This window comes from Archocentrus centrarchus, chromosome 12, assembly GCF_007364275.1.
Source record: "Archocentrus centrarchus isolate MPI-CPG fArcCen1 chromosome 12, fArcCen1, whole genome shotgun sequence".
NCBI lineage: Eukaryota > Metazoa > Chordata > Actinopteri > Cichliformes > Cichlidae > Archocentrus > Archocentrus centrarchus.
In genome coordinates this window covers 550,270-568,358 of record NC_044357.1, presented here as the reverse complement: position 1 = coordinate 568,358, position 18,089 = coordinate 550,270, and the positions used below count along the sequence as shown (strand labels likewise).

Here is an 18,089-nt window from a genome sequence, read left to right as displayed (position 1 = left end):
ACATCCGTTCATAACTTTTGGAGTAATTCTGCTGACAAACAGACAGACAAACAAACAACGCGACCGAAAACATAACCTCCTTGGCGGAGGTAAATATACAGAGCTTTGGGTGAGTTGCCTTTATTTATAATTCAGCAGTTACTGTTGGCTGTAACCAGGCCAAAACTGTACAGGCATGAATGAAGGAACCCGGCTGACTGTCTCACTCTCACGCCATCACTGCTTCACTTGACTCGCAGGAGAAGGGGGCGGGGCACCGCTGTGTGTGTGTGACGATCTAGTGAAGCAGTGACAGCGAGACAGAGAATCCCCCGCCTGCCCCTTTCCTTCTGTTACAACCTGTCTGACCATTGCAGAAAGCTACATGCAATACACAGCAGGCAGAGGGCGCCCATTACCCCACAAGTGGAGTAGTGCGGTAGGCGCTGCTGCGGCGATCGCAATGCGTTGGGGGAAAGGGGGCGTCATGCCGCCCTAGATGAAATGCCGCCCTGGGCGGCTGCCCATGTCGCCCATATCAGAAACCGCCACTGAGCGCATTGTTTAAGTTGCTTTAATCTGCACATAGTTTTTGTGTATCTGCAAGCTGTTCTGCAACCCACCTCCACCCTGGCCTCTTCTTTAATGTTTATGTTTGTGTTTTTGTGAGTGTTTTCTGATTTTTGTCATATCTGTACCCCCTGATGCTCTGCTCTGTTCCAGAACAGAGCCATGATACCAAATATACTGCTCAATAAATAAATAAACAAAATAAAGAAATACTTTGAAAACACATCAGATCTCAGTGGGAAAAAAATCATACTGGATATCTACACCGATATGGACTGGGTAATGTGTTAGGAATGAAAAATGGTGGTGTATGGACCGAAAGATAATATCCCAGGGGTGTTCTACTGGATTTAGGTCAGGTAAGGTCCAGTCAGTGGTATAAATTCCTTCATCTTCCAGGACATACCTGGATACTCTAACCACATCAGGCTGGGTATTGTTTTGCACCAGGAGGAACCCTTAATTTCATTAAGCAGCTGAAACTGATTAACAACCACCCCTGCTGCTTAACTGACTAGATTAATATCCCAGAAGTTTAACGGACTTGACGCTATACTGTGATTAAAAGGTGTTCCTTTAATTTTTTGGGCAGTATATAAGTTGCTGCACATTTATTGCCTTTTTTGCTTTTGACACTTACTGCCCACCACTGGCTTCCAGCTGGCTCTGTTAGAGATGCCCTGTCCTCCAGTGACATCATCACCATGGCAGGAGCCTCGGTAGGTTTCCGTCATGGTGAGATGGCTGTGGGCATATGACATCGCCAACCACCGAAACATGGCGTCATCGGGCGTCTCCCTCAGAGCACCTTCATTTTGCCGCTGAATACGAGCCCAGGTCTCCTCATTCATTTCTGCATTATTTCTCCAACGGCGACTATCAGTTAGCTTAAACATTAAGACAGTATAGAGTTATTATATCAGAGTACGGTTGAGGTGTATTATTTAGCTCTTCTTAGTAAAATAGCCATACAGAACTTGGTGGGCGCTGCATGTCAAAAGGGTATGTGACCAGTTTTTCTCCTCCTTGCAAATTAGCTCCCAGAACAAAAGGGTTGCGCACCATCCAGGAAATGATAGCTTTTGTCTCAACTGCAAGCTAAAAGAGCAAAAAACAGAGAAATGCTAGAATTAATACATTTGTATTGAATTAAAATAAAAAACAAAACAAACAAAAAAACATCCTTAAGAACAGTAAACAAACTCACAGAGCTATTGAAAACATTTTCTGGAAGGGGGATGTGGTGATTAGGCACTATACGTGGCACCCAGCCTCTGTCTTCAGCTCCCCACAAGATGCTGTTTAGATCTGGGAAATTCTGGAAGATGTCATAACCTTCTTCAGTCCAGTGGCCCAGTGCCCAGTTCCCCATCTCTGATCCCTGCAGGACAGCAGAGAGGACGGTGTTAGGTGTCATTTTAAAGATGCTACGTGTAGCTCTTTAGCATCACTAACTGAGTGTTCTAGATTTTTTTTTTTTAATGTGTGGGTTGTGGTGAAGACAAGTAGGATCAGATGTGAGACCAAGTAACAAAATTCCTTTTACTAATGCTGACAACATGATTTATAGAAAACACCTCAAATTGAAAAATGTAAGCGATGCCAGGGTGGTTCAGTGGATGAGCAAGTGACTATATATGCCAGGGGTGCGGGTGGTCCAGGTTCATGTTCAGCCCGTGGCCCTTTCCTCTGTGTCTCACCCTATATTTCTCTCTTCATTGTGCACTAAAAAGGCCATTTAAAAAAAAAAAAGCTCATGTAAGAAACCACGTTAGAAATTTTGCTGTGAGATGGTATATTTGGGTAAAACTCTTGATACCACTAATGGCTCTGTAAACAAAAAGTTGTTAAACATTTCAAGTGGAAATAAGAAAACATGCTCATCTTTTATAATAAACAATTGCCTTTGAGCTCAATGTGAAATGCAGAAAGAAGTTTTGGGTTTGTTACCGTATTTAGACCTTTTCTGTTTATTTTCATGCTCTTAGTTTTGCACCTCTCAGTCCTCTCCAGTGTTTCCCGTAGTATACGTTGCTGTGTGTGATGTGTGTCTTTCTCTGTATTTGATAATTACTTTCTGGTTTATTTTGGTAATGGTTTTTCTCTTTGTCTCATGTTAGGTTTTACTTCTTTTATCAGTTTCAGCTGTCCTCCCAGGTGTTTTCCCCTCACCTCATTATCTTGTGTGCATTTTTACCTCAGCATTCCCTTTGCCCATTGTCACATTCTCCCTCTCAGTTGTGTGCTCCCTCATTCTGTGTTTCTCCTCTAGATTCCTAGGGTTGGAATTCCTGGTTCCATCACTGCCTTGTTTTGTATTTTGGTTTTCTGAAGACTTCAGCGTTAAAGCTGTTTTTGAGTTCACATTTCGTCTTCTGAGTCCTACACTTTTGGTTCATCTCTTGCCAGCCACATAGCTACACATGACAGAAGGACGTGACCATAATATGGACCCAGTGGACTCAAGTGTTGTTTTTGAAGAGCAACTGGAGTGAAAACTGTTTTTTGTTCATGGTGATGTATGGAGAATTGTTAGCTGATTTTTGTCCTGAATACAAGGAAGCTGTAGTAAGGCAGGTTTAGCAAAAAACATTAAGTAAGCCTTGGCTAACTGAACTGTTGCTGAAGTGGCTAAAGGACTTTGTTTATATACCCTTCCATCATTCTTCACCTGCTGTGTTTTTGGCATTCATAAATGCAACTGCCAGCACCTCATCTTCACTGCTGCAGCCAGTTTGCTCTCCTTTGACATCTGGCTTGTCTGAAGACCAGCTGTCCAACCTGACAGAGGAATCTGCTGCACCCAGATTTACAAGTTTCCTCTTCCAGGAGGAAGCAGGGCAAGAACTGTATTTTCTATTTCCAAGCCAACTCCCCAGAGACTGTTTGTGTGTGTTCCAGAGCTGGCTTTCCTAGAAACTGTCTATACTGCAGTTGTGCTGATCTCTCCAGAAGCCGTAGCCCCACTTGCGGCCACCCCAGAGACTTTTGCTCCATCTGAGACCTCAGCCCCTGGCCTTTGTGAACTCTGAACAACTTGGGCTGGCCGGCTTTGAGTGTGTGTCCTGAGCCGGAATTGACAGAATCCCAGTCATCAGAGGAGATGGCTGAGTCAAAGCCTTGGTCAGAATGTAGTCCTTGTAATAGTGAAAAAGTGTGTAAAGTTTGATGGGGCTCTCTTGAATTGTAAAGACATTATGGTCAATTTAAAGCTTTTATTGACTTTTTTAAGTCAAAAAGGGGATAATTTTGTCAAAATGCATGACAGACTTATGGTCCTTGGTCAGCATGTAGCCCTTGTGATAGAGAACAATTGTGTAAATATTGAGTGATCTACCTTGAACGTTATATAATTTATGGCCAACTTAAAAGTTTTTGTGGAACAGACGCCTCTGCCACCGATCTCACTAAGGCTGATAATAGCTCGACTTTTACTTCGAAACAACTGAGATAAGTATCATCAATTCAAAATCATGTAAGCATCCAAGGTTTGAAGTCTCTGATCATACCATCTCGTAGGCCAGCTCGTAAGCATCAGGGTTCAGTGAGGGCACCAGATGTATTCTCACACCATCCACCAGGCGACGCACTCTCGGGTTTTCATCATTGTACTCTTTACATAGAAACTGCATCAGCAGGAGGAGAAGCTCCCGTCCCAGTGCCTCATTACCATGGAGACCAGCTGTGTAACGAAATTCTGGTTCACCTAAACACAACAAGACAACATATTAACACAACTGAGTCATAACAGGCATGGTGGATTTTCCATGCAATTTAAATTTCTGGACTAAGAGCCACATAAATTGGTTCAACCCTGTTTACGCTACTCTGTAAAGGTGGAAATATTTATACACGCACATTAAATTGCAGACATTACCTGATGCAATGTCTACCAGTCAAAAAACAAAGAGTCACTTTTCAGGCTAAACTGCATTTAATAATTAAAAAAATGCCTTGACACTCAGATATGTCTTTCACTGTGAAGCATAATCTGCACAAGTTATACAATTCTAATCAAGCTGAGAGAAGCTGAATTAAGTAGAACTAGCACAGGGGGTGGCTGTAGCTCAGGAGGTAGAGTGGTTCATCTACTAATTGGAAGATTGGTGGTTTGATACCTGGCTGCCCCAGTCTGCATGACAAAGTATCCTTGGTATAGTATACTGAACCCCGAGTTGCTCTCTGATGCAACACCTATTTGTGCATGTTAGATAGCACTCAAAGTAGAGTAGAAAAGTGGTACATATATATTGTAAGTACCATTTACAAATCTCTACCTGTCTCATGCTCCCCAGGGTTATCAGAGATTTCCATGGCATACATTTTCAGGCCCTGGGAGCTTTTCCCAATGTTGTAGATCCTGGTGATGTTGGGACATTCCTCATTTATTATCTTCATCATCTGGGATGAGAGAGAGAACGAGGGAAAAAAATAATTTTTGGATAGCTGTTTGCTGAAGTGTTGCTTTTATAAGTTTTGACATTTTGCTAGAGAGGCAAGGTTGCAGCAGAGGGGTAGTATTCCAAGTGAGAAAAAGACCTGTCTCATCTCCTTGTAGTTGTGGTGTCTGAAGTCCAGGTCATCAGATGGGTTGACTTCATTCTCACTGTCGTAGCTCCCTGGAAGAATTGACACTGAGACTAGCCGTGTGGGAAGGTTGTTATCTCAGACACACAGTTCTGTTTCTGACCATGGAACCCTTCCCCCTGCAGTTTTACATTTTCTGTTTGTGAGGGATACCCTATCGGAGGAAAGTTGGCTTGAGTGGGGAATGTGGCCTTAACGAGAGGCAAGCTTGGCTTGGCTCCTTTGCTTGCACCAAGGCCCAGTATCGTATGGAAAAGGGTCATTTTGAATCATATACAAGAGAATAAAAAATATGGAGCTGGTAATGGACAGAATAGATCCACTTTAAATTCAGATTTCAAGTATTTTAAGTACACCTAGATGAAGGAATCAAACACTTGTGGTGCCTAAAGTATTTTGTGGTGTTCTGAAGATGTAGATGGTTTTTAAGTCCATTCCCCCAGAAAGTAATCCACAGCAATCCAACTTTTATTATGACCTACCTATGTGTTAAACTCTTAATCTTCAAAGTAATTAAAAACGCTGTTGTCAGACAAATAGTAAAGTACAAATATTTTGCAGTGCAAACTTTCAGCTGCTGAGTAGATGTTAATGTTGTGTCTTGCCTAGAGCCAGTGGTAACATAAGCATTTATCTTGTATTGCACTTATGTAACACACTTAAGCTCTGAGGTTATGAGGTTCATGTTGTGAAACAGACATCTGTGTATTACCACTGTTGGATGAAACCACTCGTACTTTGGGAAAAGAAATGTTGTTTTTTTCTTTGGGTATGCGGTGACATATTGCTCTGTGGAATGAAAGGGCTGTGACTCATCTACAGATGAAGAGAAAACATTTTGAATGTGTGTTCTGTATTGCTGAGTAACCTCAAACATCATCTGAGTTTCACACAATTTTCTTATTGAGATATTACATATCTATGAGGGGAAAAAAGTTATGTGAGCCCTGAGAATTAGCAGTAAACTTGTAAGTGAAATCGAGTTGGGCTTTTTTCCCCCTATGTTTGTATAAAGAACAAGGATCTGTCAACAACTGTCTTCATCAAAAATAATTCATGAAATGCTTGATGGCACAAACTAATAAGATATCCGAGAACCAAATGAAGGAAATTAAAACACACTGTTATTGTCTACAATCAGGTGAAGAAAGCACTTTTCACCAAAAAAGATCTCTGTTACCTGTTATTTGCACTTTGCTTAAATATCACACAGATGAGCCAAAAAGCTGTCAGAATAATATTTTGTAAACAAAATAGAACTAAGACTGAGACAGAACTTTTTGGTTTGAGTGTCTGACTGCGCTACAGACACACCTTTGTGGTAAAATCGAAAACTACTGCACTCTACTAAAGGAACCTTAATCCATGAAACCTGATAGTGGTAGGATGGTCATTTAGAAATGTCTTACTCCATCTGGGCCAGGATGGGCATCTGGGCCATTAATAGAACAATAAATGCTGAATCATATGAGAAAATTCTGAAAAAAAATGTCATGGCATCTTTCTGTGAACTGAATCTAAACAGGCAGTTTTGTGCAACAAGACAACAAGAACACAAAGAATGGTTAAAAAAAAGAGTAAAGATTATCTGGCCTTAATCCAAAAGAAATATAGTGTTCCTGTTGTGAAATTGGTCACAAGGAGGGTGCTGTATGAAAAGCCTCCTTGTGATTGCTTTTGTCGCCGGCAGACATTTTACAAGAAAGATGGCAACTTTTCTGTTCTTGTCATCTTCTAACAATCTGCTAATGCCCAAAGCAATCACAAGGAGGCTTTTTGATACAGCATTGAAGAGCTCTCTGTAGCTAATTTCACCTAGGGACTGCCAGCAACCTCCCACAGCCACTCACCAATTGGTTAGGAAATGCACATTTTTCCCCCGTAACTAGTGGCTGTCAATGGGTCACTGACTGGTCTCTAGGCCTGTGTGACTGGGGCCTAAGAATCAGGTAAATTAGGTACCTGGGTAAAGCCAAAGTTTTTGAGACCTTCAGAATCCCCAGGTTCCATCTGTACAAGTGAGTTTATAGTTCAGTATAAAAAAAAAAAAAAAAATATATATATATATATATATATATATATATATATATATATATATATATATATATATATATATATATATATATATATGTGTGTGTGTGTTTTTGAATAATTAATACTAACTGGGTAGCTGACAAGCCAGGATCTCAGCTCTGAGACATAGGCTGCCATTCCAGCTCTGAGGCAGAATGCGGATGTAACGTGCCACCACTGGTGTAGCAAACTGACTCATCACTGGTGTTTCCTTATCCACATTCCCATAGAACAACTGCAAGACAGGATCATAGGAGAAGGAAATGAATAGATCTAATGGTGTAATTTGTTGTTATGAAACAATGTTCATGATTAGTTTTGGTCCAATCACCCATTCAGCATAGCCATCGTGCAGTACAGTCCAGTCACTGCTGTCATTGCTAAAGGCCACAAAGTAGGATGACACAAAATCCTCACTAGGATGTAAACAAAGAAATTGGTCAATACTTTTTAGTAAAATTTATGAAACACAGCTGCATGTGTGCAAGATTTTTTTTAAGGTGGAATTTTATTAAGACTCACTGTTGCTCAGAATTTCTTCCCTGGGTGATGACCCCTGTGAATTCCACCTCCCGGTGGGCATCAACTTGAAACCAGTGATTTTGCTCTTCTGGCTCTGCACACCAGGCACCGCCATACAGGTCTTCATCATTATCAGAGCCCTGCACACAACCACACAGAAAGATGGAAACACATCATTCTTTTCCTGATGAAATGCTGGGCTTAAACTAGCCCCTGTGTGCCCCTCTCATGTATCCTTTTTCATTGGAGCATTTGACATACTGGTGCATTTCCTTTTAGTACAGAGACAAGCAAGTATGGTGATCAACTTAAAAAAAAAAAATCATTTTTTGTTTTGTTTTTTATATGGACAGTGGCAGGGAGCTTGTGAAATGTACTCAGAAATACAATTTTGAGCATTTCTGTGTTTCCCTGAATCTCTACAGCACAAGTGAAGTGTGGAAAGTTAGCATGACATATTAAAGGAAAATACAGGAAGATGAAATTATCCAATTATCCTTTGTGCTCCAGGGCACAGTTTATTTTCAGTAATTTTTTACTTTTTCACTGTCTGTTTCATGTATTTCAGTGATCATTGTGGGTTTTTCAGAAGGGTACCAACAATTTTATTCACGTCTATACCTTTAGAACTAAAGAGAGAATTTTAAAAGGTTGACTTATAATACATGTGGTTAAAGGGGGCCTGAAGTGACACAACTCAAGGTGCTCTGAATCCTTTTTTGAGAAACAGCTGCCATATGGAAATTGTTTCAGTACAGTGCTGGTGCCATATACACGGTAGCTACATATCCTATGTCTGTTCATGAAGGCAGGAGGTCTGTCCACAACTAAAATCATTGTTATCTGCTGAATTTTTTATTATTATTATTAATAATAGATGAGGAACCTCTGACTGTAGAGTATACCTGCATGTTGAGGCGCCCCCTCTGAGCTGAAAACCCATGATGAGACTGAGAGGAAGCCAACAGCTGATCATCTTCCACTCTGTGAGACTCCAAGCCCAGAGGAGGACACTCTGAGAAGGAAGTCAGAATTCACACAAACAGGATCTGCATAACAAATGTTGCTGAGAGACACTGGTGTAAAGACAGATGGTGTAAAAAAAATCCTCAAAAGTAATGTTGTAATTTAATAGATCAGATCATATATTTTTGACAGTATTAGTCTCTATTAGTCTTTAATTTGAAGGATTCAAAGTGAAAAAATCAACTGAACAAAAAGCTACTCTCTTACTTTTTGGTTCAGCTGGCACTGAAATCTGCTTGAGTCTCTCCTCTTCCTCCTCCTCCCACTTTTTCCTCAGCCTTTCAGCTTGCAGAGCATAACGAGAAAACGGTATGCATCAAAACATGGACGTTGCTCCGAGCCAACCACCACCACACAAACTATTTCCACATGTGCTTGTACTATGCACTTTCATTTCCACTTGTGCTTTTTGATTTGAAATATGGGTCATTTGAGTTTGTAATCTGGAGTCAGTTTCTCATACGGTACACTTCGTTGAATTTGCAAGACTCAGTTATCAAATTGATCCTTCCAGTCATGTGCCTCACCTTTATGCTGTTTATTCCTCTGTTTCTTAATTAAAAAAGAAAAACAGAAGGCAGTCACTTCTGTTACTGAACATCCATCCATCCATCTCCGCTTATCCTGTTCAGGGTCGCGGGGGGGCTGGAGCCTATCCCAGCTGTCATAGGGCGAGAGGCAGGGTACACCCTGAACAGGTCGCCAGCCTGTCACAGGGCCAACACAGAAAGCCGAACAACCTTTCACACTCACATTCACACTCTCATTCACACCTATGGGCAATTTAGAGTAGCCAATTAACCTAACCCCAGTAAGTGCATGTCTTTGGAATGTGGGAGGAAACCGGAGTACCCGGAGGAAACCCACGCAAGCACGGGGAGAACATGCAAACTCCACACAGAGAGAGGGAGAAGCCTGGGCCAAGGTGGAATCGAACCCAGGCCTTCCAGATGGTATTCTATCTGTGAGGCAGCAGTGCTAACCACTGCACCACCGTGCTGCCCCTGTTACTGAACACTACATGCAAATTAAGTTTAGCTTTGTGGGAAATGCTAACAACAGTGTATTAATTTGTTTGGCAAGTAGCATGCTAGAATTTGCCATTTAGCTCTAAACACAAACTGATATTGTGTCATAATCCAGTATAAAATGCACAGGATAAGTTAAACTTTTGACCATATAATGGTGCTATATGAAGTTATGGGATGACCAAATTTATTATAGTTCATTCTGGTGTTACCTGCATGAGGTAAAATATGAAAATTTTAACAGTCATAAAATTTAGGGAAAGTAATTAAAACTGGAGCTAATGGGAATGCATTAAATACTAATTCTGGGTAATTTAACCTCTTAACATTATCACAGGTTACTAGTGACTGATGTAAGGTTAAGGCTTGGGATTTTTTGTGCTTGAGACACATGCTTAAAAAAAACATATTTTAAGAAACTACAGGCTCATTTTATTATATTTATTATAGTTCATTCTGATGTTGGTTATTTCCAAATGAAGTTTCATGCTTGCAGTTTGGCCTTGTAGTTCTAAGCCTTTGATGTTGGGTAATGAGAAATATGGTTGAAGTCAACCTATTGTCCCCCTACCACCAACTTTAAAGAGGTTACTGGCAACCAGGCAGATTTGAAGAAGTTAATGTGAAAATAGCACAAAGTCACTAAAAGTAAAAGTGCAAATGTCATAGTAGATTTCTCTGCACATAGATCTTGTGGAGTCATTCTCTGGAGATGAGTTTGTGGTAATCCATCAAATACTTAAGTGCTGGACAGGTGGAAAAATAAACTACACTGTGTGTGAAAGAAATGATATTACTTGATCTCCTTATCAGTGTATCAAAAAGTAATAAATATAAACCTTTTTCTGCCTTTTCTTTTTGAGCTCTCTCCTCCTCCTCTTCTTGTTTTTTAGCTGCTACTGTGGTCACAGAATCAGACAGAAAAAAAAAATCATCTCATTGCCATGATCACGAGCTGCAATATATGCAATATATTACACTTATTAATTTGTGGCAAACGGACGTACGATCAGTGTAGTCATATTCTTCATACCAGGGACCAATGTATGGAATGGTGGTGATTTCCTCTGCAAGAGATGCAAATATTTGATTACAGTTGGAGGCTTTCAGTTTTGCATTACTAAATCAGCTCCACCCTGACCAAAGCAAAGCAACACTGGGGATAAAGATTCAGGATACTAAGGATCCTGTGGCAGAATAATGTGCCCAAATATACATCAAAATTTTTAAAAACTAATTGAAGAACAAAGAAGGCCTGCTGACTGTTGACTTACTTCCACAGTCACATGACCTCAACCCTGCTGAACATTCATGAGAAAGCCAATCATTTCTGATATTACAAGAAGCTCTGTCAAATGATGTCAAATAATACAGGGGTGAAAATGGAATATCAGGTTTGAACAAACGGATGAAGCTAATGTCACTAAGGTGCTGCTGTCATTATGAGACTAGCACCGATGAGGCGACCAGAGAAATTCAGCCAGTTGTACTGACAACAGCCAAAATAATGTTAGTGAAGCGAAGTTGGAGGGTCTCAGCTTAAACCTTTCCCAACTACCAATGGAAAAAAAGGCAAAAAAAAATAAATAAATAAACCACATAGCCATTAACACAACTTTATATTTTATAATATGGTATACCTGGTATGTATACAATGACCTCAGTAGTTGTGATTTCTTTCTTGGTATCAGGGTATCTGCCAGGCACCTTATCTGCAAGGAACACAGCAATCATCAGACATCATAAATGAAACAAAATGAAAAAAAGCTTAATCAGCACAAAAGTCTATATTACTGTGGCAATACTTATGTAGAAAAAACTCCCAATGGAATGGATTTGTTACACAAAAAAATTTCTGCAAGTCCCTTTCTAGCTAAAAATATGTTTATGTTATATACTCCATCCATTTTTTTCTGCTTATACCTGGATTCTATCCCAGCTGCCACAGGGCAAGAGGCAGGGTACACCCTAAAGGAGATGCTGCAAGTCTGTTGCAGGGCTAATGCAGAGACACAACCATTTGCTGTCTCATTCACATCTATGGTCAATTTAGAATCACAGGTTAACCTAACCCATGCATTCTTTTTTTTTTTTTTTGGACTGTAGGAGGAAACATATCTTTAAACATGCAAACTCCACACAGAAGGGCCCCAGCCTTTGAATCCATGATGTTTTTGCTGTGAGGCAACAGTGCTAACCACTGCAAAACCATGCAGCCCCCATGTTATATACTGATATAGTGTTTTTTTTCACTCATCAATAAAAAATAAATAAAAACACTATATAGTGTTATATGACAATACAGGGATTTTTTTTTTATTGATACACTATATTCATTACTTTGTGAGCAAGCAACAGGACCAATTTATAACCTACAAAAGTCTTACCCAGGTCTGGTTCAACAGGCTCTTCCATTCTACGCTCCTTTGGGGTCACAGGTTGAATCACTACAAACAGGAAAATAAGGATTAAAGGCTGAAATCTTATCATTTCATGAGAATAAATATTCATTTTCAGTGGAACTCTCCTACCACTGGAACTGGAACTGGAACAGCTCATTAACAACCTGGCTACAGATAACTGATCCACACCACTAAGATTATTTGGACTGGAGAAATGTAGTCAGATGTAACAAAGAGAGGGAAGGTAGACAGAACTGAGTCAGAACTGAAAGGATTGCACTACCCATAGGTAACATTGCAGACACTGAGGACGGCAAGTACCTTGGAATCCCACAGTCAAATGGGAACCATGAAGAGGCCACTTGAAAAGCTGCAAATGCCAAATACCTGCAGAGAATAATGTAAGTCCTGAAGAGTCAACTAAATGGAAAGAGCAGGGCAATTGGAATATACACCCTACCGGCCATCAGATACCCTGCTGGGATATTAAGCTGACCAAAGGAGCAGATAGAAGCTAGTGACATCAAGACAAGAAAGTTCCTTACTATATATGGAGGGGTTTACCCCAAGTCCAGCACCCTGAGACTGTACACCAAGCGGAATGAGAGGGGCTGAGGACTAATGAGTGTCAGAACTATTATTCTGGATAAAAACAAAGATCCATGAGTACTTCAGGAAGGTGTCCACAACTAATCGTGTGCTTAGTGAATACCTCAAGCAGCAGAAATCCAAGAAGGAAGAGGAGAAACAACAGGAACCATCATGGAAAGACAGGTCCCTGCGTGGTATGCAGCACTGGCAGACAGATGTTGCATCACAGACATCACAGATGCCCTAATCATGGCAGCACAGGAACAAGCACAAAGAACAAGATCAGTAGAGGCTGGAGTCTACCACACCAGGCAAGACCCCAGGTACAGGCTGTGCAGAGATGCTCCTGAGACAATCCAGCACTTAACAGCAGGGCATACATAGAACATTATAACCAAGTGGCTGGCATAATATACAGGAACATCTGTGCCTGGAAGTCCTGAGGTCAAAATAGGATATGCCCCCAAAAGTGGTTGAGAATGACCAAGCTAACATCCTGGGGGACTTGCAGATACAAACAGACAAACTGGTGATGGCTAACAATGGACATGGGAGTGGTGGACAAGCAGACGAAGACTGCTGTAGTGATAGATGTAGCAATATCAAGTGACAGCAACATCAGGAAGAAGGAACACAAGAAGCTCAATAAATACAAGGGCTGAGAGAAGAGCTAGTAAGGGTGTGGAAGGTGAGGATAACCGTGGTCCCCATGGTAATTGGAACACTTGGGGCAGAGACCCCCAAACTAAGGGAGTGAATCTACTCCAGTAGATTCCAGGTCCTGTGAAAGGTCCCAGTGTTCCCAGGGACTATGTTGTTGTTGGGGACTTTTGTACCTGGTTGGGTCTCCCAAGGCAAATTGGTCCTGGTTGAGGGGCCAGACAAAGAGTGATTAATATGAACCCAATGTAAAATTTAAAAAATCAAGGGACCAGTTTACTCTGCCCAGGACAGGTTTACCAGTGCCCTGCCCTGGAGCCAGGCCTGGGGTGGAAGGTAAAGAGAGAGACAAGGCTTTAGCTCATGAGGCCCAGGTGAGGGATTTCTATTAGGACATGAAACATCATCTCTCTGGCTAGATATTGTTTTTCAACACATGGGGTTGAGCTCTGCAACCAATCTTCTGGAGAGGGGCTGGACTATGTTCCAAACTGAAGTTGTCCTCGGTGAGAGGTGGTGGCCATTTTTGTATCCCCCAGGCTCGCTGCCTGTATGCTGGGGGAGTCAGGGAATGAGGATGATGACTTGCTCATCACTATGGGTCACTGAGGCAGTTAACTCCTTGGTGGCAGGGCCTTTGGGGTGGGTGAAATTAGCTCTGAGTTTCAAAAGGCCCTGGATGCTGTAGGGATGTCTTGGTTGGCATGCCTCTGCAACATCACATGGCTATCTAGGGTGGTGGTTCCCATCTTTAAGAAGGGAGATCAGAGGATATGCTCCAGCTTTCCTGGGAAAGTCTATGCCAGGGTACTAGAGAGGAGAGTCCATTCATTAGTCAAACCTTGGATTGAGGAGGAACAATGTGTTTTTTGTCCTGGCCATGGAATGCTCGACCAGCTCTTTATCCTCTTAAGAATAACTGAGTGCAAGTGGGAGTTTGCCCAACCTGTCTACATGTGCTTTGTGGACTTGGAGAAGGCATCCTCACATTCCTCAGAAAATCCCATGGGAGGTGCTTTGGGTGTATGGGGTGTTTAGCTCATTGTTATGAGCCATTCAGTCACTGTACAAGTGCAGTGAGAGCTTGGTCTGCATTGCTAACAATAAGTTGGACTCATTCCTGGTGGGTGTTGGTCTTTGTGAGGACTGCCCTCTGTCACTAGTTCTGTTCATAATTTTTGTGGACACAATTTCTAAGTGGAGCCAAGTGGTGGAAGGCTTCCACCTTGATGGGCTCAGGATCTCTTCTCTGCTTTTTGCAGATGACATGGTTCTGTTGGCTTCATATGCTTCCTCCAGCTTACACCGGAGTGGTTTGCAGCTAAGCGTGAGGCAACAAGAATAAGAATTATCACCTCCAAATTCAAGTCCATGGTTCTCAGCAGGAAAAGGCGGAGTGCCTACTTCAGGTCAGGGATGACTTGCTGCCCCAAGTGGAAGAGTTTAAGTATCTCTGTGTCTTGTTCATGAGTGAGGGGAAAGGAGAGCAGGAGATTCACAGTAGGACTGGTGCAGTGATGCAGATGCTGTTCTGGTCCATTGTGGTGGAAAGAGAGCTTAGGGTAAAACAAACCTGACAATTTACTGGTCGATCTATCTCCCTGCACTCACCTATGAGTTTTGGGTAGTGACCAAAAGAATGAGATTGTGGGGTGGCAGAAATGAGCCGTCTTTAAAGGGTGGCTGGGCTCAGCCATAGAGATAGGGTGAGAAGTTCTGTCATTCGGGAGGGAGTCAGATTAGAGGTGTTACTCCTCCACATCAAAAGGAGCCAGCTGGGCTGGTCCGTGCACCAGTAGGATATGCCCATAGAATATCCTACTGGGAGGAGGCCCCTGGATAGGCCAAAGACATGTTTCACATCTTTTGGCTGGCCTGGGAACATCTCAATGTTCCCCTGCATAAGCTGGAGGAGGTACCTGAGGAGATGGGGGTTTGGGCTTCTCTACTTAGGGTGCTGTCCCCACAACCCAGACCCAGATAAGAGGTAGAAAATGGATGGATGGCTAGAGTTCATTTGCATTTATTTAAATGTTGATTACATATAAGTATTGCGTAATATAAATTATGTAATATTCAACAATAACTGTGAAATTTCAGATTTTCTCCCTTTTTAATTTAAAATGTACATACATGTATCCCAGCCCAGCTCAATCAGCAGTCTCTTCTCCTCCTCCTCCTCCTCCAGAGAAGGCTGCTTGATATCTGGGCCCACTGTGGTCGTCGTCTTTGGCGTCTTGGTGGGTTTGGGCACCTTCGGCTTCTTTGTGGGTTTGGGTGGTTTGGGTTTCTTCGTGGGTTTTGGGGGTTTGGGCTTTTTGGTGGGTTTAGGGGCTTTCTGCTTCTTTGCTTTGGCCTCTCTCTCTGCTGCCTTCTTTGCCCTAGCTTTAGAAAAAGGGGTAAACATTCATTTATTTCAAACCAATAGCTTCCATTACTTTACATGCATGAAAGAGACATAAAGCAGTCATGCTGTTTCTTCTACACAGTTTTATTTTAGTGTTACACAAACTTTTATTGGCAAATGCATCTCTTCAGTTTTTCTTAATTGTCTGCTTATATCGTTTGCTATCACAGATGATTTTACCATCTATCTAAACCAGTAAAACATGTTCAACCTAAAACTCACACAGACACAAAATGAATGCTTTTTCGTGTCAGTGGACAGGAACTGGACGTTTCATAATCCAGAGCTGGCTCTAAAACAGAATCTGTCCAGCTCATTAGTTTGTCTGGGCCTGACATCAAACATGAAAGCACTCAGAGCTGAGGCCTTGTCCAGGGACTAAAAACATCTACCTCTACATGTTCCACTGAAAGTCACCATTGTTCAGTGTGAATAGAATAGATACATAAGTGCAGTCTGCAGAGAGGGAGAAGTTACTTCTTTACTTAAATCTGTGACCCTGCTCACTATTAGCAAATGTCCTGTTTCACTCACTGTCTAGTTTTGTTTTAACTATTTAGTTAACTATTTGGTTAAGCACCCAAACTGCTAGGTCTGGGTTAAAACACAACCATTCACAACATTTACTCTGAAGAACATCACTTAAAGGTAAGGTCGTACTCATATATTTCTAAAATATAGTATGTACCTGTGTCAACAGAATATTATTGATATTGTATCTCTTTAGCTATAAAAGAACATATAATACATCATAGTATTTATAAAGTTATAATTTTATATTACACAAACTAAGGAAGTAAAATAAAGGAATTACTAATAATTAGTAAACCATATAATTTCACTGATAACAATAAAATAACTAAAATCCCACATTTTTCTTTTTCTTTATTTAAATCAACTTGAGATTTCTTTTGCTAAACTATAGCAAGCATATCATTTTCCAGCATGCACTGTTAATACTCTTGAGAGATTTGATTCATTTTTTTGTTGCTGTTGTTGGTTTTCTTTTTTGTTTTTTAGACTTGCAGAATGCATTCAAGAAATTAATGAATTTAAATAAAATAAATAAAGGAAAAGTTTAAAGTACAAAGCAGAACCAAAGCTTAAATTAATTTGCTAATTCATCCTATCCAATTTGTTTAATGCTGCTGTAGCTTCAAATGCACTTAATACCGAGCTCAGTGTCTGTTAGAACAGCTGGCAGAGAGGGCAGCTCAGATGGTTGGTGCTTCTGAGGGTTTAACCCATAAGAGCCCACACACATTTCTCTTTCAAGACAAATTTATAAAGAATTTCAAAAATCTTTAAAACTACAAACTTATTTAAGGAAATTTCCTTGACATGCAAAACTGTGACATCAATGCCACTGTGGGTTGGAAGTGGGAGCAGAGGCTACCACAACCACAAGCCTTCAGCAGACAGATGACGAGTGGTTACGGAGGATCTAAGGCTGACCCAACACCTTACAAGTGAAGCTCTAGACAGAAACCAAATAGGCCAAGATTATGCATTTCCACATAAGGGCTATGGAGCTGGATCCAGTTCTATTTCTACCTCTGTAAGTATGTCTCCTACCAATTCTGCCTCTGGCCGTTTTAATGCAAGTAAGAAAATTGCCTTTGTGCCACCTTTTTGATTCTTTTTTTTTAGGTCTTTGAGCACATTGCAACAACTTTGAAATAACCTAAGGATGAGTGAAGTTTATTGGTAGAATGTATTGTTAAAATGTAAGTGGTGGAGAAAGCACAGGAAGTATGTTTATCCATCAATGACATTGGTAAGGCCACCAGCAAGATTCAAACATGACTCCCTAACAATTTTGTATATTTGAATGAGCAATAAGTGGACTTATTGTCAAAAGCTGCTGTGCTTGCATCTATCTATCTATCTATCTATCTATCTATCTATCTATCTATCTATCTATCTATCTATCTATCTATCTATCTATCTATCTATCTATCTATCTATCTATCTATCTATCTATCTATCTATCTATCTATCTATCTATCTATCTATCTATCTATCTATCTATCTATCTATCTATCTATCTATCTATCTATCTATCTATCTATCTATCTATCACAGCATCAGGTGAACAACAAGTTCATCTGATGCTGTTTCCCTAGGAAACAACATGATTTCCTAGGGAAAGTAGTAGCCAGGTTCTCATAATCGCTTGATTAAGGTTTTTGTCAGGTCTGGAACATTCAGGTATGTATGCCAAAAAGGAAAGACATCTTCAGT

General features: G+C 40.9%; 1 protein-coding gene across 2 annotated transcripts in view; it reads right to left on the bottom strand.

Annotated features, from left to right (window-relative positions):
• Positions 1-18,089, bottom strand: part of aebp1a (AE binding protein 1a) — a 30,644-nt gene that overhangs the window by 7,517 nt on the left and 5,038 nt on the right. The window contains exons 2-17 of one of the 2 annotated variants that reach the window (XM_030742780.1): positions 15,572-15,823; positions 12,173-12,232; positions 11,426-11,497; positions 10,793-10,852; positions 10,625-10,684; positions 8,965-9,042; positions 8,637-8,746; positions 7,732-7,871; positions 7,541-7,625; positions 7,300-7,444; positions 5,089-5,168; positions 4,827-4,950; positions 4,059-4,255; positions 1,757-1,930; positions 1,522-1,647; positions 1,190-1,436 (exon numbers count right to left, since the gene is read on the bottom strand). In XM_030742780.1, coding sequence (XP_030598640.1) covers positions 1,190-1,436; positions 1,522-1,647; positions 1,757-1,930; positions 4,059-4,255; positions 4,827-4,950; positions 5,089-5,168; positions 7,300-7,444; positions 7,541-7,625; positions 7,732-7,871; positions 8,637-8,746; positions 8,965-9,042; positions 10,625-10,684; positions 10,793-10,852; positions 11,426-11,497; positions 12,173-12,232; positions 15,572-15,823 — 2,010 coding nt within the window. The remainder of the gene's footprint in view (positions 1-1,189; positions 1,437-1,521; positions 1,648-1,756; positions 1,931-4,058; positions 4,256-4,826; positions 4,951-5,088; positions 5,169-7,299; positions 7,445-7,540; positions 7,626-7,731; positions 7,872-8,636; positions 8,747-8,964; positions 9,043-10,624; positions 10,685-10,792; positions 10,853-11,425; positions 11,498-12,172; positions 12,233-15,571; positions 15,824-18,089) is intronic. The other variant, XM_030742781.1, reaches the window with a different exon arrangement.